At 36.1% G+C, this 24316-nt stretch overlaps 1 protein-coding gene across 2 annotated transcripts in view; it reads right to left on the bottom strand.

The window, feature by feature from the left end:
* Window positions 1–24316, bottom strand: part of MACROD2 (mono-ADP ribosylhydrolase 2) — a 1988024-nt gene that overhangs the window by 810989 nt on the left and 1152719 nt on the right. For both annotated transcript variants that reach the window (XM_081256147.1, XM_081256148.1), the window contains exon 6: window positions 13751–13872. In XM_081256147.1, coding sequence (XP_081112273.1) covers window positions 13751–13872 — 122 coding nt within the window. The remainder of the gene's footprint in view (window positions 1–13750; window positions 13873–24316) is intronic.

The raw sequence follows: 24316 nt of genomic DNA, 5'->3' as shown, positions 1-24316 counted from the left end.
TGAATAGACAACGAATCATCCCAAATTGAGGAGGTGGACTTTGACACCAAGACATATTATTTTTTCCCCTTTTCCTCTTTTTGTGAGTGTGTGTGTGTATGCTTCTGTGTGACATTTTGTCTGTAAAGCTTTGCTTTCACTATTTGTCCTAGGGTTCTGTCCGTCCGTTTTTTTTCTTTTTTTTTTTTTTTACTTAAAATTTTTTTTATCTTAATAAATATTTTTTTATTTTTATTTTAATAACTTTATTTTATTTTATTTTATTTTATTTTATCCTCTTTCTTTCTGCGTTTTCACCCTTTTATTCTGAGCTGTGTGGATGAAAGGCTCTCGGTGCTCCAGCCAGGAGTCAGTGCTGTGCCTCTGAGGTGGGAGAGCCAACTTCAGGACACTGGTCCACAAGAAAACTCCAAGCTCCATGTAATATCAAATGGAGAAAATCTCCCAGAGATCTCCATCTCAACACCAACACCCAGCTTCACTCAATGACCAGAAAGCTACAGTGCTGGACAACCCTATGACAAACAACTAGCAAGACAGGAATACAACCCCACCCATTAGCAGAGAGGCTGCCTAAAATCATAATAAGTCCACAGACACCCCAAAACACACCACCAAACGTGGACCTACCCACCAGAGAGAAAAGATCCAGCCTCATCCACCAGAACACAGGCACTAGTCCCCTCCACCAGGAAGCCTAAACAACCCACTGAACCAAATTTAGCCACTGGGGACAGACATCAAAAACAACAGGAACTATGAACCTGCAGCCTGCAAAAAGGAGACCCCAAACACAGAAGATAAGCAAAATGAGAAGACAGAAAAACAAACAGCAGATGAAGGAGCAAGGTAAAAACCCACCAGACCTAACAAATGAAGAGGAAATAGGCAGTCTACCTGAAAAAGAATTCAGAATAATGATAGAAAAGATAATCCAAAATCTTGGAAAGAGAAGAGAGAAAATGTAAGAAACATTTAACAAGGACCTAGAAGAACTAAAGAGAAAACAAGCAATGATGAACAACACAATAAATGAAATTAAAAATACCCTAGAAGGAATCAATAGCAGAATAACTGAGGCAGAAGAATGGATAAGTGACCTGGAAGATAAAATAGTGGAAATAACTACTGCAGAGCAGTAGTTAGAAAAAAGAATGAAAAGAACTGAGAACAGTCTCAGAGACCTCTGGGACAATATTAAATGCAACAACATTCGAATCATAGGGGTCCCAGAAGAAGAAGAGAAAAAGAAAGGGACTGAGAAAATATTTCAAGAGATTATAGTTGAAAGCTTCCCTAATATGGGAAAGGAAATAATTAATCAAGTCCAGGAAGCACAGAGAGTCCCATACAGGATAAATTCAAGGAGAAACACGCCAAGACACATATTAAACTATCAAAAATTAAATACAAAGTAAACATATTAAAAGCAGCAAGGGAAAAACAACAAAAAACACACAAGAGAATCCCCATAAGGTTAACAGCTGATCTTTCAGCAGAAACGCTGCAAGTCAGAAGGGAGTGGCAGAACGTATTTAAAGTGATGAAGGAGCAACACCTACAACCAAGATTACTCTATGCAGCAAGGATCTCATTCAGATTTGATGGAGAAATTAAAAGCTTTACAGACAAGCAAAAGCTGAGATAGCTCAGCACCACCAAACCAGCTTTACAACAAATGCTAAGGGAACTTCTCTAGGCAAGAAACACAAGAGAAGGAAAAGACCTACAATAACAAACCCAAAACAATTAAGAAAATGGGAATAGGAACATACATATCGATAATTACCTTAACTGTAAATGGATTAAATGCTCCCACCAAAAGACATAGACTGGCTGAATAGATACAAAAACAAGACCCATATATATACTGTCTACAAGAGACCCATTTCAGACCTACGGACACATACAGACTTAAAGTGAGGGGATGGAAAAAGATATTCCATGCAAATGGAAATCAAAAGAAAGCTGGAGTAGCAATTCTCATATCAGACAAAATAGACTTTAAAATAAAGACTATTACAAGAGACAAAGAAGGACACTACATAATGATCAAGGGATCGATCCAAGAAGAATATATAACAATTGTAAATATTTATGCACCCAACATAGGAGCACCTCAATACAAAAGGCAAATATTAACAGCCATAAAAGGGGATACCGACAGTAACACAATCATAATTGGGGACTTTAACACCCCACTTTCACGAATGGACAGATCATACAAAATGAAAATAAATAAGGAAACACAAGCTTTAAATGATACATTAAACAAGATGGACTTAATTGATATATATAGGACATTCCATCCAAAAAACCCAGAATACACATTCTTCTCAAGTGCTCATGAAACATTCTCTAGGACAGACCATATCTTGGGTCACAAATCAAGCCTTGGTAAATTTAAGAAAACTGAAATCATATTAAGTATCTTTTCCGACCACAACACTATGAGACTAGATATCAATTACAGGAAAAGATCTGTAAAAAATACAAACACATGGAGGCTAAACAATACACTACTTAATAACCAAGTGATCACTGAAGAAATCAAAAAGGAAATAAAAAAATACCTAGAAACAAAAGACAATGGAGACATGACGACCCAAAACCTATGGGATGCAGCAAAAGCAGTTCTAAGAGAGAAGTTTATAGCAATACAATCCTACCTTAAGAAAGAGGAAACATCTCAAATAAACAACCTAACTTTGCACCTAAAGCAATTAGAGAAAGAAGAACAAAAAAAAAAAAACCCCAAAGTTAGCAGAAGGGAAGAAATCATAAACATCAGATCAGAAATAAATGAAAAAGAAATGAAGTAAACGATAGCAAAGATCAATAAAACTAAAAGCTGGTTCTCTGAGCAGATAAACAAAATTGATAAACCATTAGGCAGACTCATCAAGAAAAAAAGGGAGAAGACTCAAATCAATAGAATTAGAAATGGTAAAGGAGAAGTAACAAGTGACACTGCAGAAATACAAAGGATCATGAGAGATTACTACAAGCAACTCTATGCCAATAAATTGGACAACCTGGAAGAAATGAACAAAATTCTTAGAAATGCACAACCTGCCAAGACTGAATGAGGAAGAAATAGAAAATATGAATAGACCAATCACAAGCACTGAAATTGAAACTGTGATTAAAAATCTTCCAACAAACAAAAGCCCAAGACCACATGGCTTCACAGGCGAATTCTATCAAACATTTAGAGAAGAGCTAACACCTATCCTTCTCAAACTCTTTCAAATTATAGCAGAGGGAGGAACACTCCCAAACTCATTCTATGAAGCCACCATCACCCTGATACCGAAACCAGACAAAGATGTCACAAAGAAAGAAAACCACAGGCCAATATCACTGGTGAACATAGACGCAAAAATCTTCAACAAAATACTAGCAAACAGAATCCAACAGCACATTAAAAGGATCATACACCATGATCAAGTGGGGTTTATTCCAGGAATGCAAGCATTCTTCAATATATGGAAAAAATCAACGTGATACACCATATTAACAAATTGAAGGAGAAAAACCATATGATCATCTCAATACATGCAGAGAAAGCTTTTGACAAAATTCAACACCCATTTATGATAAAAGCCCTGCAGAGAGTAGGCATAGAGGGAACTTTCCTCAACATAATGAAGGCCATATATGACAAACCCACAGCCAACGTCGTCCTCAATGGTGAAAAACTGAAAGCATTTCCACTAAGATCAGGAACAAGACAAGGTTGCCCACTCTCACCACTCTTATTCAACATAGTTTTGGAAGTTTTAGCCATAGCAGTCAAAGAAAAAGAAATAAAAGGAATCCAAATCGGAAAAGAAGAAGTAAAGCTGTCACTGTCTGCAGATGACATGATACTCTACATAGCGTATTCTAAAGATGCTACCAGAAAACTACTAGAGCTAATCAATGAATGTGGTAAAGTAGCAGGATACAATATTAATGCACAGAAATCTCTGGCATTCTTATACACTAATGATGAAAAATCTGAAAGTGAAATTAAGAAAACACTCCCAATTTACCATTGCAACAAAAAGAATAAAATATCTAGGAATAAACCTACCTAAGGAGACAAAAAACCTGTATGCAGAAAATTATAAGACACTGATGAAAGAAATTAAAGATGATACAAGTAGATGGAGAGATATACCATGTTCTTGGATTGGAAGAATCAACATTGTGAAAACGACTCTACTACCCAAAGCAATCTACAGATTCAATGCAATCCCTATCACACTACCACTGGCATTTTTCACAGAACTAGAACAAAAAATTTTACAATTGGATGGAAACACAAAAGACCCTGAATAGCCAAAGCAATCTTGAGAACGAAAAATGGAGCTGGAGGAATCAGGCTCCCTGACTTTAGACTATACTACAAAGCTACAGTAATCAAGACAGTATGGTACTGGCACAAAAATAGAAATATAGATGACTGGAACAGGATACAAAGCCCAGAGATAAACCCATGCACATATGGTCACCTTATCATTGATAAAGGAGGCAAGAATATACAGTGGAGAGAAGATAGCCTCTTCAATAAGTGGTGCTGGGAAAACTGAACAGGTACATGTAAAAGTATGAAATTAGAACACTCCCTAACACCACACACAAAAATAAACTCAAAATGGATTAAAGACCTAAGTGGAAGGCTAGAAACTATCAAACTCTTAGAGGAAAACATAGGCAGAATGCTCTATGACATAAATCACAGCAAGATCCTTTTTGACCCACTTCCTAGAGAAATGGAAATAAAAACAAAAATAAACAAATGGGACCTAATGAAACTTAAAAGCTTTTGCACAGCAAAGGAAACCATAAACAAGACCAAAACACAACCCTCAGAATGGGAGAAAATATTTGCAAATGAAGCAACTGACAAAGGATTAATCTCCAAAATTTACAAGCAGCTCATGTAGCTCAATAAGAAAAAAACGAACAACCCAATCCAAAAATGGGCAGAAGACCTAAATAGACATTTCTCCAAAGAACATATACAGACTGTCAACAAACACATGAACGAATGCTCAACATCATTAATCATTAGAGAAATGCAAATCAAAACTACAATGAGATATCATCTCACACCAGTCAGAATGGCCATCATCAAAAAATCTAGAAACAATAAATGCTGGAGAGGGTGTGGAGAAAAGGGAACACTCTTGCACTGCTGGTGGGAATGTGAATTGGTACAGCCACTATGGAGAACAGTATGGAGGTTCCCTAAAAAACTAAAAATAGAACTACCATACGACCCTGCAATCCCACTACTGGGCATATACCCTGAGCAAACCATAATTCAAAAACAGTCATGTACCAAAATGTTCATTGCAGCTCTATTTACAATAGCCAGGGCATGGAAGCAACCTAAATGTCCATCAACAGATGAATGGATAAAGAAGATGTGGCATATATATACAATGGAATATTACTCAGCTATAAAAAGAAATGCAGTTGAGTTATTTGTAGTGAGGTGGATGGACCTAGAGTCTGTCGTACAGAGTGAAGTCAGAAAGAGAAAAACAAATACCGTATGCTAACCCATATATATGGAACCTAAGGAAAAAAAAAAAAGGTCATGAAGTACCTAGGGGTAAGACGGGAATAAAGACACAGACCTACTAGAGCATGGACTTGAGGATATGGGGAGGGGGAAGGGTAAGCTGTGACAAAGTGAGAGAGTGGCATGGACATATATATACTACCAAACGTAAAATAGATAGCTAGTGGTAAGCAGCCGCATAGCACAGGGAGATCAGCTAGGTGGTTTGTGACCACCTAGAGGGGTGGGATGGGGAGGGTGGGAGGGAGGGAGATGCAAGAGGGAAGAGATATGGGAACATATGTATATGTATAACTGATTCACTTTGTTATAAAGCAGAAACTAACACACCATTGTAAAGCAATTATATTCCAATAAACATGTGAAAACAAACAAACAAACAAATAAACAAAAAAGATATAAGGATACCAAAATCTGTACTGGTTAGAGTTCTACCAGGGAAATAGATCCAGTAGGATAAATATATATATATTTCTATAGATATAGATATAGACACAAAAACACACATATATACATACATGGGGACATATACACTATTTTGCATGGAAGCTACATGGAATAACAAAATTATATTATTTAATGCCATTTTAAAGTACTGAAAATATGACTTCAGTTTGTCTTCAGATTAAAATCTCAAACAATGTCAAAATAAATAAATAAATAAATAAATAAAATAAAATGATATACACATTGACTACAAAAAAACAAACAAACTGTGATATCAAGTTAGTTGGAGGAGCAGAGGTAACAAATTAAAGGGTCAGCTTTTTAAGGCTGCAGAAGTCTTCTTGTAGAAAGGACTGCAGTGATTGATGTGGCCTATAATGGAAACTCAGATAATGAAATAAAACAAGCATTTAAGAATTTCAGGCTGAGAACTCATTGCCATGGCAACCCTCTCAGAAGGGAAGTTGTGTAAGAAAAATAAGATTCACTTGACTATGTCTTAAAATGAAATCCTACACTACAGTGAAACAATTAAATGCAGAATTCCAAAATTGCTTATTGCCACAGTGCCTAGAGGTACCGTAGGTCCAGCATCTCTTGCATTGGAAAGTATTACTTCTCAAAACTTATGACTCATGGAGGGAACATCATCTAGCTTTGAGGCATCTCTATGGGCATTGGATGTTTCCTACTAGTGAAGGTTTACAATTGTTTTCAGTCCATAAATCACCTAGCATCACACTCATATGGAAACCACAGTGGTATACACCATTCAAACAAACAACTATCTTTTAGTCTGCCCATAATCACAGAAAACTACCAAATTCATATATCAATTATTCCTTATACTTTGTGGGAAAATCATTTTTTTACCTACGTAAAATCTGGTTTATTTTCACATCCTACTCATTTTAATAAAAACATCTATTTTTTATTGCATGTTTTCACTCAAAGAATGTCAAACTGGGTACACTATATTTTGTCAGGTAAAAGGAGTTTTCTTGAATACCTAATATCACTGACAAACATGAATTTATGCCTTTTAACTGATGTTGAGAGAAAAGATCACTTTGAACAGCATGGATTAGGTTCCTAAAATTGAACCTGGTGGTAAAAGAATTTGTCATTGAGAAATTTTAAATCATATTGTAAAAAAAAAAAAAAAAAGAGAGAGAGAGAAATAGAGGTCAATAATAACATAAAAATCCTTATAATATATTTCTATCTTCACTTAAAAAATGATAAAAGCAGCATGACATATAAGATAATACCTATGTTATTTTAATAACTCTACATCAGCATCTAGTGATAATGGATACAGTATTATTAACCTCTATTTACCAGCCCTTTCTCCATAGAAATTTTTCCTTCTTGTCTTCAACCTTACCTCTGCCCCTGAGGTTTCACCAATATAAAAAAGTTCCATTCGCATATTTTAGCTAATATACATTCAACAGGATATTCTGTATATGTTCAGTCCTCCTCCAGTGCCACAACACCCTTTTCATGTTCTGAGGATATAACATTGTCCTAGAAATCAAAACCATTCAGTTGCTTGACTTCATGAGCAACTGACTATTCATTTCTCAAGTTACATGCATTAGAATACTGTGTTTCTAAGACCTGGATCTATTTTTTGACATCTACCTTTATCTTTTCCAATGTTTTACTGAGAAAATCTGCACCCTCCTTGACTTTTCTTTCATTTTTTTTTCCTATGCCCATTTCCAGTTCATTCTATTTCTAATTATCCCCTACATGGTGACTTACGATTTTTGCTTATACTGGACTCAACATTCTCAAGGTTGTCAAGAATGTATACCAAAGTAAATTTGCATACATTTGAATTTTACCCAAGGGGAACTCATGGTTGGAGGAAAATAACTGAATCAATGTTTGAAGTAAGTTGGACGGAATAAGGTACTTGCACAAACCACATCTAGGACGCATGAAAGACTGGTCAGATTTTTCACCTGAAACTCTCTATGGTAAGACTGCATGATTAAAACCCTAAATTTAAACATCCTTGGTATTAATAAAGCTGTTCTAATTAATAATTCATAGAAGAGAGCTGCCACTGTAAAATGAACCATTAGATTTATTGATTAATTTATTTTTATTCTTATACAACCTAAAGCAAACATGTGGGTACATATTGAAAAAAGTTACCAAAAAGAATGGATACAGGAGAAAAATTTAAGGAAATTTTCTCTTCTAAATTAATAAAAGGAATATTATTTTTTTCATAGCAAAATATTGTATCCACAAATGTCACATCCAGTAACCAAATAACTACCTTCTTTCTAGATAATTATGTGACTCACTTTTCCTTCTTCTCTATTTAAAAAGTATCTCCTTTTAGCACAGCTGGAAGGTCAGTGAAATTTCTTTGTACCCCACTTTGTTTCCTGTTTCTCCCAACCTCCCTTCCAATTCTCCCTCAGGCTGAGGTGCTTGGTACTTCTATTATCCTCTAATTTATCCTGCCAAAGTGAAAAGTAATTTGATAAATTTCTTCAAATTAAGGTATTAGTAAGTTAATCATCTGCTGATCTCCTGAGTATTTGCATTTTAAAGGAAAATTGCAGAGAAAGAACAATTCCTGACCATCATAAATTACTGATTAATTACAGAATTTCAGGCTTCCATGGGAAGATATTTAAAAGTGATGAGAGAACAAGAGAGTACTCTCAGATCATACAATGGACATGACGATCTGGTCTATTTATTTGTCTGGATGGTCAGGAGATTGAGAAAAATTATATACTTGAAGGTAAACATTATATTCTCTAGGTCTTAGGAGATATCGAAAAATGTCTTGGAACACAGTAGGTCTTATTATTTATTAAATAAATATATGATCATATTATTTGGTTTACCGCCAGCAAAATTTTGAAGAACATATTCCTTCAGAGAAATTAGAGTAAAGCAGATATCTCTGACCCTTCTCCTCTGCTGTGACACCAAAGCCTTTGGCTTCATTTTGGCAGAAAAGTGGTACCATCAAATATTTCACTTATTCACAGACATTTCCCTGGCCCACTTGCAGGTAGGCAGGACTATGTGAATAGTTCTGGCCAATTAAATGGAAGCGGAAATTATGTTTGTCACTTCTAATCTGAGACAGTAAAAGGTTCATGCACGATTTTGCAAAGTTCCATGGCTGAGGAGGTTGTCAGCTCCAAATAGCAGAGCCCAGAGACAATGTGATGTCTATACGCCAGGGTCTCTGAATGTAGGCCACTAAGATTTTGAGGTTATTTGTAGGCGTAGCACAGCCTAGCTGATCCAGACCAGTAGAGTAATACATTCCCTTTACGGCGTTTACCACACTGCCTTATAGCCGCTTTGTTACACATCTGCTACCCCACCTTAGCTAGTTACTCCTTATTTATTTTTGTAGCTTTATTGTGAAACAACACATAGTGGAAGAAACCATGATAACGTAAGAGTATTTTTTTAAGTTAAAAATTAGACTACAAATTTAACACAGCTGCATGTGGTGACAAGATTAGTATAATTTAATTCAATGCAGTGCATCTACTGAGCAATAAAGGTTTGTGGCATGTTCTGTGCTGTCAATACACACATGAGTTGGTAATACTAACAATGATATTATTAATGATTATGAATAAGATGATATTAATCATTATCATCAACATTAGTAGTTTTAACTGCCTAAGTAAACACAGTAGTATGAGGTAATAGAAAATATATGTTGGTTTCTGTCCCTAGTTACTGGCACAGAGCTCCTGAAACCTTTGTAATTTCTGAAGTGATAACACTGGGAGCATCTTTTGTTTTAGTATTTGTCTTTGATCCCATGCCTGACACAGGGCTCCTAAAACTCTTGTAAATTTTGAAGTGATAAGAGCACTAGAAGAATCTTTTGTCCTAATGAATTGACTCTGAGTGGGCTTCTGGATGACTTGAGACATGATTAGAAGCTTGGAATTTTCATCCCCATCCCTCATCCTCCAGACAAGGGAGAGGGGCTGGAAATGGAGTTAATGATTGATCATGCCTATGTGAGTAAGTCTCCGTAATACCTCAATAGTCTGGGGTTTGGAGAGCTTCCAGTGGATGCACACATCCACACCTGGAGGATAAAAACCCACCCCAACTGCACGGGGACAGAAGCTCCTGTGCTCCGGGCCCACCCAGACCTCGTCCTATGTATTCCTTCATCTGGTTGTTCACCTGAATCCTTTATCACATCCTTTGATAAACTGGTACATGTATGTAAGTGTTTCCCTGAGTTTTGTGACCCGCTCTAGCAAATTAATTGAACCCAAGCAGAGGGTCGTTGGACCTTCCAATCTATAGCTAGTAGGTCAGAAGCATAGGTGACAACTTGAACTTGCAACTGGCATCTTAATGGTGTGTGTGAAGGGAGGGGGAGGGGTGGCAGTCTTGTGGGACTGAGCCCTGAATCTATGGGGTCTGACACTATCTCCAGGTACACAGTGTCAGAACCGAGTTAAGTTATAGGACACCTAGGTGGGGTTGCAGAGAATTGCTTAGTGTGGGAAAAACCTCCACACATTTGGTGACTAGAAATGTCATGAGTGAACTGCTCTGTGTGAGTAGTAAAGGAGACTCACAGGGAAGGAACACACACTAGGGAAGAATGAGAGTTTTCCCTACATAGGAGGAAGAAAAAATTGAGATTTTCCTTTACAAATATACTAACTGGGTACTTCATGATAATTTATTTCTGTATAAAAACATCAAGAAATGATATGATAATGTCTAGAGGTCTGGGTTTCAGAATATCAAAGCAAGAATGATCTCAATCTCCTAAATTTGCCAAATCATAAACTGTGAAAATATCTTACACTTGAAGTAATATTATCAACTGCTTTTATAGAGAATACATTTTCCAGTTATTTTACATCCATTATTTCAACTGATCCCCATAATAGCTTCATGATTTAGACAGTAATAATTTACTGATTCTTTGTATATGGAAACGGAGGCTACAAAATACTGACATGACTCTTCCATGGTCACACTAAGCTGATCTGATAAAAGGGTTTATGAGAAAATTTCTTTGACATGCATATAAATGAGCTCAAGTTAACTTTATTTTCCATCTTACTAACCAGGATTTTGATATCAGACATCTCTCCCCTTCTATAGTAATGTCTATAAAGTGGAAGCCTGTACAATAAAAGATGTATCCAGTCATGATAACATTTCTAAGAATTTTCCATTTCCCCCCATATGACAAGGATTTTATGACATTAGCATAATTATTTTTTTTAATGTTGATCAAGAACATGACATTCCATATAAAGTAGAAAGCCCCATTTCCTCCTGCAAGAAATGAAAGAAAGGCAGCCACCATGGGGAACAGTATGAAGCTTCCTTTAAAAATAGAGTTACCATATGATCCAACAATCCCACTCCTGGACATACAGCTGGAGAAAACTATAATTTGAAAATATACACACACCCCAGTGTTCATAGCAGCACTATTTACAATAGCCAAGACATGGAAGCAACCTAAATGTCCATCAACAGATGAATGGATAAAGAAGATGTGGTACATATACAAAATGGACAGCCATAAAAAGAATGAAATAATGCCATTTGCAGCAACATGGATGGACCTACAGATTATCATATTAAGTGAAGTAAGTCAGACAGAGAAAGACAAATACCATATGATATCACCTATATGTGGAGTACAAAAAAATGACACAAATGAACTTATTTATAAAACAGAAACAGACTCACAGATACAGAAAACAAACTTATGTTTACCAAAGGGGTGGGATAAATTAGGAGCTTGGTATTAGCAGATATACACCACTGTATATAAACAAGATAAACAACAAGGTCCTACTGTATAGCACAGGGAACTATATTCAATACAACATTGTAAATCAATATTGTTCAATAAAAAAAAGAAAAGAAATAAAGAAGCAAGGAAGGCAGATTTTTTTAAAAGAATATGAGACAAGATATTTGATGGCAACTCCAGTCAACCATGTAAGAACGTGGTGATTAATTTAGCTGGACATTTTCCTTCATATTTTGCAGATATTTTCCATCTCCATTTTTATTTACTAATATTTCAATGACTTCAGTTTAGTGCCCTCACGTGCTAATTTTATCCAAGTAACACGTAATTAATCCCTCAAAATCATCATCAAACATGGTAACATAGAATAGACCTAATTCCAACCTCAGGATGACTAGAGCATCACATTGTAGGGCATCTGATAAAAGTTAATTTAACTTAGTCGATAATTCTTCCACTCTTTACCTCATGGTAGCAAGTACAGTAACAGCAGATGTGATTATTTTAAGGTCATCATAGTTAGGGATGTTTATTTTTTCTGTTAAAAGGATGGGTGATGTTTTTACACTGTTTCTAGTGGGCTAGTCTCTTCTTACTTTTTACTGACTTCAAGAAAATCATTAGAGATGCCAGTGAATTTGTTAGCAAATTCTCTTCAGGTCGCAAGGTCCATATTTCCCAAGTTGGAAACTTCTATACATATCCATTTTTCTTAGCACTTCAGCCCCATTTGCCTCTTTTAATCAATAAGCTATATTGACCAAATTTTAATTATTCCCAGAATGTGCACACCTGTTTTGATTTTTCTTATTTCCCTTAGAGAACAAAATGAGTCAACTGGTTTAGTAGCTTACTTTGCTCCCTCTTTGAACTTCAGCTTTCTCCTCTACGACAAAATAGTGTCTAACTTATTGATTCATTTGCAAAGAGAAAAATTTTTAAAAATCAAAGAGTCAAATAAAATATCTAGCTCTGTTAACAAGTAGGCAAAGATGTAAAAGGCAGTATAATTGGCTTGAAAAAAAGTTGTCTTATTTTAATCAAACTCACATTGGAAAAGGCACTTCATAATTATAATCATGCATGAAAAGTACAGCAACCATCCAGGGTTATCTAAATGTGTCTGACTCTCAATGCTTCTTCATGCAAATAATAAAACCACCACGTCTGTGAACTTGCAAGCAATGCTGATTCATTCAGCCTGCTAAGAAGTCAAGTGTTTAACTATCTTCCTGTTCCATGATTTCAGCAAGGTTAACATCTATCTGAAAAACCCAAGGGATTCTGCCCAAATTAACTTACGATTGGGTATTTACACTCTCATTTTTCTCATAGTTTTATTTTACTGGTGTAATTGAGATGTAATAAATGTAGGGCATGTTGCAAAAGAAAAGCAGGTGAATAAATACCTCCAAATCCAGCTAGAGGAGACCCCCTTTCATCTCAGCCTACTGCTAAGGAAATAGATTAGATCCACATTTTCTGAACTCTCCCATCTAAATTGATAGAACTAAGAAGGGATGTGGCATACCTAACTACAGAGTATTCGTTTAGCAAGACCAAAATCAATCTAAAAGAATAACATCTTTCGAGTTAAAACACATACACAAACACACACACACACAGTCACAAACATTTTCTTCAAAAAATAATGGCAACAGGGAGAAACTAAATTAGATGTGATGGTTCCAGTTCTGGGATTCTATACTTTTAAATTCTAAAACAATTAGGCAAATATTTAGGGCGTACAAACGAGTGGAGTCACGATAACCGATAGACTACATCACGTACTAAGGTCGTTAAACTTAGTTTTAGAATTATAGAAATGATATTCTACCCTCATTTTGGACAAGATTGATTTTCCAGTATATAAAGGCTGAAAAAGAATAAGAAATAAGAAGCATAAAAGTACTTACAACTGATCGGATGTTATTTTCTTTCACCAGTTTCAGAGACGATTTATAGCAATTTGCAAGGTCTTCCTTGTGGGAACCATTAATATGGCCTCTGGCTATTGGTCCTACGGTATGGATAACATCTGTAAGTGCAAAAGGAAGGAAAAATAGGATAAGCAAGATATTTTTCACTTTTCACATAATTGGTGCTTTATTTATTTTAGGTATTTGTGTTGGAGCTTGGAGACAAGCAAGTTAAGAAATACTGATGATGCAAATGCTTCTCTGGTAAAAGATTTTAGATGGCACAGCTTTTTAAAGTAGGCAATTTTCCAGGCAGGTGATAACTGTGAAAAGGAATCCCCTACCAGTAAATTGTTCCATCGCTACTGGTCAGATCCAAGCATAACAGATTATAATATAAGGTGTGAATAATTGGCATGCTGGCAGAAGACAAATCCTCAGTGGGAAATAAACTGAGAAATAGTTGCCTACAAAATGAACATTCTGAATTGACATGGGAAGGAAGCACCAATGTTACACATCACCTTACTTATAAATAAGACAATAGTATCAGGCATTGTACAAATAAAAAAGGGCAAGTTTCTGGAAATATGTCAAAAGAAGTTATAATAATCAGTAATAACACTAAAAGGGTTATTTTTAAATTTAATTTATTTTTAAATACAGCAGGTTCTTATTAGTAATCTATTTTATACATATTAGTGTATACATGTCAATCCTAATCTCCCAATTCATCACACCACCACCACCACCCCTTTCCCCCCTTGGTGTCCATATGTTTGTTCTCTACATCTGTGTCTCTATTTCTGCCTTACAAAGTGGTTCATCTTTACCATTTTTCTAGGTTCCACATATATGTGTTATAAAAGGAATAATTTTTAAACATCCTTACCAATTTACAATGCAATCTACTGATCCTCACACACATGAGGTATGCTGGGGATAATGGTTCCTAATAATTACTTAACTTCTATTTTTCACTATATTAAAATTTTCAAAAATCAATCTGTACTTTTCATCCTCTATTTATATTTAAAACACAAAATTAAAATTTTTGTTTTGGCATATAAAACCAGCCATTGTGGTATACATAAACATTTAAGTTTAGGAACTTAATTAAATAGAACTGTCCTCATTTTAAGTCAATAAGGGTTGTAAGAAATAAACCAAATTTTAATCCAAATTACTTGAAAATGCCTTGTAACTCCTGCTTCTCAGTCTTATCTGTTTATCTGGATTATAAACTCATTTAAATGATGTGAGTAACAATAACTAATCAACTTTGATCAAAAAAGAAAATTGGTCCTTAGAATATTATAATGAAAATAAATGACTTGCTTTGGTACCACTTAATTTCCACTTAATTTCAAAAACAGTAACAAGAGAATAAGAACGCTTTACCAAAATGCGACTATGGAATAGTTTTAAATTGCATATGAAATTTAAATAGCAGAAAATAAATCACTAATAGAAAGATCTTTGTTAATTGTCTGCTAAATGTCGAGAGTATTATTTAATATTGAGAAAATCCCCAAATGTTGATTTCAACTTTTAACGAGTTTAAACAGTATTTAAACCCTTGTTAGATAATGTTGAAGATGATATCCTGTGATCAAAATAGGCAGAAACCTCATTAGTGAGTTTATGCAGATGTTATTTCACAGACAAACCTGGCTTTAAAGTGAGAACCGCTACGACATATTAATAGAACGGGAGGATAAAGGGAGATTAGGTTGTATTTAGCAAGAAACAAAACAAAACAAAACAAAACCACACAGACACACACACACACACACACACACTAATATTTTTTTTGTAATAACAAATAAGAATTGCAACAGGATGTCACAAAACAGGTTCAGTAAGATATGGGTTTAAAGGTCAATTAAATTTGGGGATCACCAGGTGATATTAAGTCAGTCGGTTACCTTAGTGTAGGGTTCCTCTGGACACTTAGGATGCTACAATGAACTGTGAGTCTCCACAAGGGAGGGGGGTGATGAACACAGAGTGCTATGTTTCCAAAATACATTTGACTAAACCTAAGGTTTGCAGAGTCCCTCATGGGCCTAAGTTTCCACAAATTAACCTGTGCCCTGTTATTCCAGGGCAATTTTGGCACCCCCCCCCTGGCCAGTGTTGAAGGTGAAATCTATGTTTTGGGGGTTTTTTTTTGTTTTATTTGTTTTCTTAAACCTCATGCCCAGTGCCTCTGTCCATCAAATACCATATAAAAGAGCAACAGGATATGACCTTGGTTTCCTTATTTTGTGGATGGAGAAGGTCAAGAATAAATGTCTCTTATCCAGGTCATAAAGATGTGTCTACTGTTGCCAAGTGAACACAGGGCTTAGAGGCATTAATGGGAAGAAAAGAGAGAGAGAGAGAAGTCCATAAGGGCAGGAAGTAATGACATAATAAATAAATGTTTCCTTTATTTCTCCCTTAGCCATCTTTCTCCACAAAACTTACATGGAATTTTGGAAAAATTATTCCTTGCATTTCTTCACTTCTCCACTTAATTTAAGTCTGAGGACAAACAGCCAATAAAAGAGCATCCTCAACATCAAAATATTGATCTCTGTTGGTTATGCTCTGTATTAAATTTACAGCATCCAAGATCAAGTGTTATTATCGACCAATATCATGACCTCTCAGATCCACAAACCTGTAAGGCTCGAAAGGAAATTTTCTTATTTTAATTGTTTATGGTACTTATGGGTGACTCTGTAACACCAAGGAGTTCCCCCTTTTCCTGTTATAAAATTCAGTCAGGAGGCCTGCCTTCTGATTCCAGCTCCAGCCCTGACTAGTGGAGTAACCCAGATGAAGCCATCCTTTCATTGGTCCCTGCCTTGGTTTCCGTATCCACAAAATGAATCAGCTGCTTAGATGATCTCTGTGGTCTCTTCTGTGCTTGTGGCATCATTAGTATTTAACCTTGTAATGGAGACCGATGGAGTACAGAATGATGTCTGTGCAGTTAAAAGGACTTTAAACACTGTTAAGTGGCTCTCAAGCCTTTTGAGTATAAGGATCCTCTTTTTCATATCAAAAGTCTTACGGTCTACCCTCTCACAGTAGTAGTTTCAAAATCCACTGATTGAGAACAAGTTAGAGAAAAACAGCTATTAAAACTTCAATGATGCTTTGTATTAATTTACATTTTATTAAACACAATACAATCTTCAGAGCAGACGTATGCATGTGAGATACACGAGATACATGCATTCAATTTATTCAATTTTCTTGCACATGAATTTGTGGATTCCATGGTATAAATAAGATAATGTAAATAGAAGTGTTTCATCTGATGCCTGGTACATGCGGACACTCAAGAAATGCTAATTATCAGCAGCAGCGGCATCAGGCAGGAATGGCAGTTACCTTCTTTCCTCTGGTGTGGAAAGAGCACCAGACTGTAAGCCCTAAGATCTGATTATAATTGTCAGAAGTTCCAGATCTGTCACTAACCAGCAGCTGACCTTGGGCAAGTCATTCTTCTCTTTGGGCTTTGGGCTTAAAACCTAAAAGGAGTTGAATAAGATGGCCTCTAAGATTCTTTGCAGCTCTCAAATACAATCCCTCTTCTACATGTCTATCAAGAATTAAGCTATAGGTTCTGTGTAGTCTAATTCACTATTTTCCAGACAAATGAACATCAGTCATGGTTCAGTTTTCTCCAACATGCCTATACAATGAAATGCAAACTGGCACCATTCCCAGAGAGTGGTTAACCATATCTTTCCAAATTACAAAGGTAGACTCCTTTTGGTTTAATAATTCTATTTCTAGGAATATATTCTGTGGATGATATGCTTGGAGACAACCTAAATGTCCATCAATAGGGGACTAGTGAAATAATTGTACATTTATACAATGAAACATTATGCTTCTGGAATTACAATGAAGATATTTATGTATGAATATGGAAAGATATTCAGGATATATTACTATGGAAGAAAAAGAAAGAAACAAAATAGATAGAGAAGGAAGGAAGGGAGGGAGGGAAGGAGGGAGAGAGGGAGGGAGGGAAGGAGAGAGGGAAGAAAAGAGATGCAGAAATGTTAAGCATGGTACCATTAGTGTAAAAATACCTCCACAGGTGTAGAAAAGAATGCATATTTGTTTTAGTTAATATATGCATAAAATATCTCTGGGAGGATAAACAAGTAATTAACAGCAGTGGTTAACCTATGAAAACTACAAGGATAGGGCCAAATATGGGAAGAAGACATTTCACTGTTTACTAATATTTTTGATGTTCAAATTATGTGAATGTGTTACCTATACAAAAATTAAATTAAGTATTAAAACAAAGATCATATGGTTAAACCAAGTTCCTGAATTCCATCTACCATATTCCTACAACATATAAAGACTGTTAATGTGCTTTCTAAAGATGATCTTATATCACTATAAATAAGAAAATACACTTAAAAATACTTACATAATTTCAAGGGATTTAAAATAATAACTCCACTAGGTATATTTTTCTTTTATTTTGCTACTCTTAATAATCTCTTTATATAAAGCAATTATTTTCAGGGTTTAAATGGTAGGAAAATGGCATTTTTTACCTATATGGCTTATATCTATATTTAAAGTTTTACTATAATTTTAATATGCAAACTGAGTCCTAGATACCTTACAGTGAAAATGTAGGACAGGAACATATTTCTCAGGTATCTCAGTTACCAAAGAATTTTGTATAATGGTCAAGATTCTTTAGAGATGAAAAGGACAGTAGAGAAAATTTAATCCATTTTTCCTTGCTCAATGGATCCACAGGAGAAAGAATTATGCCCAAAGTCACAGATCAGTGTGCGGAGACACACTATCACAGAGACAATATGATTATGAATAAACCTTTCCCAGTGTGGCTACTTATTGAAGGAAATGGCACATATTTGTATATATAAAGTTTGTCATGCTTATCATGAATTCCATTACTTTAGCCTCATACTTTATATACATGCAAATTCTTATTGGCTATTGCTGTGAAAGAAATTACCCCAAAACATGATAACTTAAGACAACAACAATGCTTTATTAATTTTTATGACTTTTCTGGATCAACAATTCTGAAATGGCTCAACTAGGGGGTCTGGCATGGAGCCTCTCATATGGTTGTAGTTGGGTAGTGGCTGGCAGTGGAATAGTGTGGGTTCCAGCAGCTAAGGGCCGGCCGGCCAGACATCTCTCCCTCTTCCTGTGGTCTCAGGGACTTTCCATGGGGGCCAGTTTGGGTTTCCTTATGGGAGCCTCAGAACAGTCAGTTTGCTCACATGACAGCTCAGGGCTCCAAGACCAAGTGCACCAGAGGTGGAAGCTGTGTTATCCTTTCTATCCCAGCCTTGGGAGTGACACAGTGTTGCCACCACTGTACCCTGATTGGTTGCAACTGTCACAAAATTCCACCCATTTCAAATGGAATCATGCAGACTTCACCTCTTGATGGGAGAAGTAGCAAAGCATCTGTGGACATGTTTTAAAACGGGCACAATGAAGGATTCCCCAGACACCTGGGGCTTTCTGGGGGTTAGCATGTTTATCAAATACCAAGTGTTGTGGTAGATAAATAAGATATCATAGGAAAAACTGATATGATTATTTCCATGCAGTCATTCATGAAAACAGTGTGAAGGTTCTTCAAAAAATTAAAAATAGAACTACCATATGATCCAACAATTACACTTCTGGGTGTTTATTCAAAGGAAAGAAAAACATCTCAAATAGATATCTGCACCCCCGTGTTCACTGCAGCATTATTTACAACAGCCAAGATATGGATATAACCTAAGTGTCCATTGATGGATGAATGGATAGAAAAAATGGGTTTTATATATATAAACAATGGAATATTATTCAGCCATAAAAGTGAAGGAAATTCTGACACTGTGATAATATGGATGGGACGTGAGGGCATTATGCTAAGTGACATAAGTCAGAGAGAGGAAGACAAATACTGTATGATCTCACTTACATGTAGAATCCGAAGAGGAAAAAAAAAAAAAAAAAAAAACAGCAAACTCATAGATACAGAGAACAGATCGATGGTTGCCAGAGGCTAGGGGCAGGAGGGGATGTGTGAATGGATGAAGGAGGTCAAAAGGTACAAACTTTCAGTTATAAGATAAATAAGTCCTGGGAATATAATGCACTGTATGGTGACTATAGTTTCTAATACTATATTGTATATTTGAAAGTTGCTAGAAGAGTAGGTCTTAAAAGTTCTCATCAGAAGAAAGAAATCTATTTCCAGTATGAAGTTCTCAGACCTATTATCTTAATAAGTCAACTTCTGATTTAATTAAAAAATCACAGCTAGAGAAAGACTGAATATGAAATTAATATGCTTATCAATTGTAAATACAATCTAATTTGGAGATCACAGTACCATTGTAGCTCCTAGACAGAACTGCCTGGCCCAGCACTAATTTTGTTGTTTCTTCTGTCTTAAAGTCTGGCAGGAACTTGTAGGCAAAGGAAAAGGCAGGGATGGCTGTTACAGAATCAGCATCGTATCTCACTGTGAGCAATGAAAATAATGTTGTTTCCCTGAATTGTCCAGCTCCACATTCCAGAAAGGAAGAGCAGCCTTCATGCACTTGAAGCCCTTTCTTACACAACTGAGGAAAGCCAAGAAAACAGCAATGCGGTCCATACATTTAATCAACATCTCAAATGCAAGCCCTGGAAGAGGTATGCAAAATGGGATGGCAGGTCGTTTTGTACTTTATCTGACTAAAGGGTGGCAAGACAAATCGAGCCTGACTTTGTTCATCTATTTCTGAAATCAATCAGCCTATAAATCAGCTCTTTTGTTTTGAAGCTATAACCACCACCTTGTGCTCCCCCCACCTCGTTCTATCCTGGGAAATTAGTCTGAAGTCTATAGAAAAGGAGGGTAGGATGGAAGGTTGTCTTTGAAGGGGGTGCTGGAGGGAGCGTGCTTTCATTTCCAAATGTGTAAATTGAAAAATGTGCAACTGGAATGCCAAATAAATACTGAAAGCAAGAGAACCATTTACTAAGATTCGATCGGACTTCTGTGTGATAAAACAAATGCAGCAAAAACATTCTGCGAAAAAATATTAGCATAATGAATTTTAAAACAACTGAGGGAACACATATAGGTTGCTCTCATCGTTTTCCATCTGAGAAGCAACTGTGCTACATTGAAACTGTTAATGAAGAGTCAGACCAGGAGTAGAATCAATTACACGTTGCTTTCATTCACTCTCCTCTTGTATTCATAAGCATAATCGGTCCATCTAACAGACTGCATAATGATGTTGTGCCCTGTCAATCATATTCAAATTGCATGAATTTTAAGGAGAAAAACCAATGCATGGAATTAAATTGATTTTCTTTTCTAGAGCTACAACCACAAAACCAAGCACTAAAAGTATTACTTGCAAATCTTATTGACCAATTTATATGATAAACACCACCAATCTGCAACCTGAAACAGAATACTTGAAGTTCGGTTAACGGGAAATTGAATTACCACCTGATAGCATTACAAAGTAAATGCTGTCTTTTTTCTCCACATAGGTCAATGTTTTCAGATACACATTTTCAGAGCTTGTTTTTATTATATTTCAAGAAACAATCAGTTGTCCATAAGATGTTCCTTTTCAATCTACAGCAGACATCAGTTAGATTGTATTTCAGCTGCAGCATGTTTCTAAATTTGGATTATTCTCTCATACATTTCTTCAGCTGCATGTTTGATTTCTTTCCATGTTCAGAAAGACTAGTCATACAGCTTTGTGCATGAGTTTGGGATAAACCAGCACTTAACAATGTTATTTTCTAGTGCATCTTCCTTTGAGGCTGTGAGTTGAGCCTGTTTTGTTAGTTTTCCCTCCAGTGTTCTTGGTTATAAAGGGCTTCTAGTTCACCCTAGTTCACCTCTCTTAGCCTCCTTGGTGCTGTGGTTCCCTAAATAAAATGTCTGCGTCTATGTTTATGTCTAAGATTAAATACACAGTAGCTAAACACCATTTGCATTTTACAGCTGATAAAGGCACATCCAGCTCAGTTTGAGGTTTGAATCCCATTTTTACATTAAAATGTGACAGTGTTGCCACGTTTCGGGCATCTTGTGCTGACAGTGTGTTTCATGTTTCATTGACTTCAAAGTTGTGAAGTTTTAAGCTTAAGTTGTGAGGGTCAAGTTTTAAAATAATACTTGAGCAATTTCTGCCAAAATGTTCTCCTCCATATTAAAAAAAGAAAGAAAGAAAGAAAAGAAAGAAAGAAGGAAGGGGCAAAGCTCATTTTAAATTTTTTACTAGCTCTACCTTTTCTGCCAAAGGTTTATTTTAGGTCAGTCCTATTGATGGGACTGCGTCCTATTTCAGCTGGACACCTACACATAAGGGTCTATTTGCAATAATATAGATTGAAATTTGTATAAAAGGGATATCCTGTGGTCAGCCATTTATAGAATCATGGAGATTCCACAGGGTATTGGGGGCATCTGCATTACAATAGTGTTATTTCCAACAGAGAGGGGTCTCAGAGAGACTGTGGGAAGCTGAATTTTCTGCAAAATTCCAACATTTCACCATCATTTTAGAATGAACCAAAAGAGAACACATCCTAGAAGGAAGTGAGTCAAATACATGGCATTTTTAATACTTCAATAGCAGGGGTGAGAGGAGGTGGAGGTCCGGATAGACAATATGACTTTTTCAAGGAAAATAATAATAAGGTCTTTGTTCTGGTTCAAGGGCTGGATGGCAATTGGCAGCCTTTTCAGAGAGATGCAAAACCAGTACTTTATGAAGACACAAGGGGAAAGTAGTCTTTAAAAATTCTATGTGGTGAGTAAAAATAAATGAACGTCAGTCCCCTCCGCAGGGTAACTGTACACATGTGGAATCTAGGCTGGGACTGAAGTGTGCCGAGGGGTCAGTGTGCTTGTCTGTCAACAGCCTTCCTTTATAGCACCCTTGCCACCACAAGTATGGACTAGAAAGGCTTTTTTGCAATCATTCACTTAGTCATTAATTCTCTCCTTTTTTAAATAAGTAAATCCACTAAGTGCCAGGTACATAAGGTAATTGCTCTGTTCACTCACACCAAACAGGTCTTGTGTTTTTTCTGACTACAGGCCTTTCCTGGTGTCAAGAGAGCCCCTCCATCCTTGCCCCTCAAAATCCTTCCCATCCCATGAAACTCAAAAAGAATTGATCTTCCTTGAAGGTATGATCCATGAACCCCACTACATGAACTAAACTGAACTCAATTCTCCTCTTCTGGTCTCCAATAACACTTGCGTTTGACCATTTACATGACTTTTAACGTGAACATTTCTGTACACACAACTAAGGAGATTCCATCGGTCAGAGCTCCCCAATAACACAGCATTCTGCCTGAGGAGGCAGGGAACTTCCTGTCATCAGAGGCAATCAAATATGACTATGTATGCATCGAGATTCCTTCTAACTCTGGGATGTTATTCTGTGTTTCCTGTCTTCATGTGGAGACTACGCTTCCACCGCAGAAAACATGACCAATCTATGTCTGAGTCTCCTGGCAAAGCCAAGAACTCTACGGGAACAAATTGCCTAATAGATAATTAGTGAATTTGTGAGTAATGCAATAAAAGTTGGCCTGATATAATCAATCTAATCAGAGATGATAAACTGGATTAGAGAAGACAATGAGGTGAAATGGACAGACTAGACTGAGTAAGCAATGGAATGTAGTTTGACTGGTTCAGATCATTCAACACAAATTTTTATAGAACTAAGAATCTGTTTCTTCACAGAAAGGCTCAGCAAAGCCTGATCAAAGATTTCCTAATAAATGCACTACAATTTAAAACACACACACACACACACAATTCTAATACCATCACACTTTTTAGTAAAAGCTATAAGATTCTTTCCCAAGACTTCCAACAGAAAAAAAAAAAAGTGTGCAGTGACTCCTTTGCCTTTTTCTGCAAGAGATAATTAAATGCATTTTTAAAATGTGTCACTTCCCTCATCTGCACATGGTTCATTTTAGAATAAATTGGCTTTGTTCTAGAGATTGGTTTTGGCTCTCAAATCACAAAATGGAAAATTGCAGATTCTCTACATGTCTTCTCAAAAAATTAATGGGATCACTTTTCGCGTTTCTTTAAAAAGTGACATTTGAGTATAATGAACCGACCTCTCCATCAAAATAAACCAGGTTTAATTTCTTCCTGAGACCAGTACATTCATAAGACACCACTGGACTACAGCTACTCCATACATTTACACCTGTACTCTCTTTTGGGTTGCACTTTCATGGTATAAACATCCACACAAGGCTCTACATCTAATTTTCTAGAGGAACACTTGTATTTAGAAAAGACAACTGAGAAGGACAGAACATTTTAAGAATGAGATTAACATTGGTTCTAAAAGAAAGAATACATGGAAATTTCTATACCATGAAGTTGCATTTTTCATGAGTTCACTTATACGAATTCAACAATATGAACAAGGGGTTAGGAGGAGTGAGAATGACAAAATATTTAAATAATAAGGACTATTTCACTAAACATTTCCACAA

This window comes from Mesoplodon bidens (genome assembly GCF_964165515.1).
Source record: "Mesoplodon bidens genome assembly, chromosome: 15".
Classification (NCBI taxonomy): domain Eukaryota; kingdom Metazoa; phylum Chordata; class Mammalia; order Artiodactyla; family Ziphiidae; genus Mesoplodon; species Mesoplodon bidens.
Note: the sequence above shows the minus strand (reverse complement) of the source record. Positions and strands in the feature narration are given on the sequence as shown.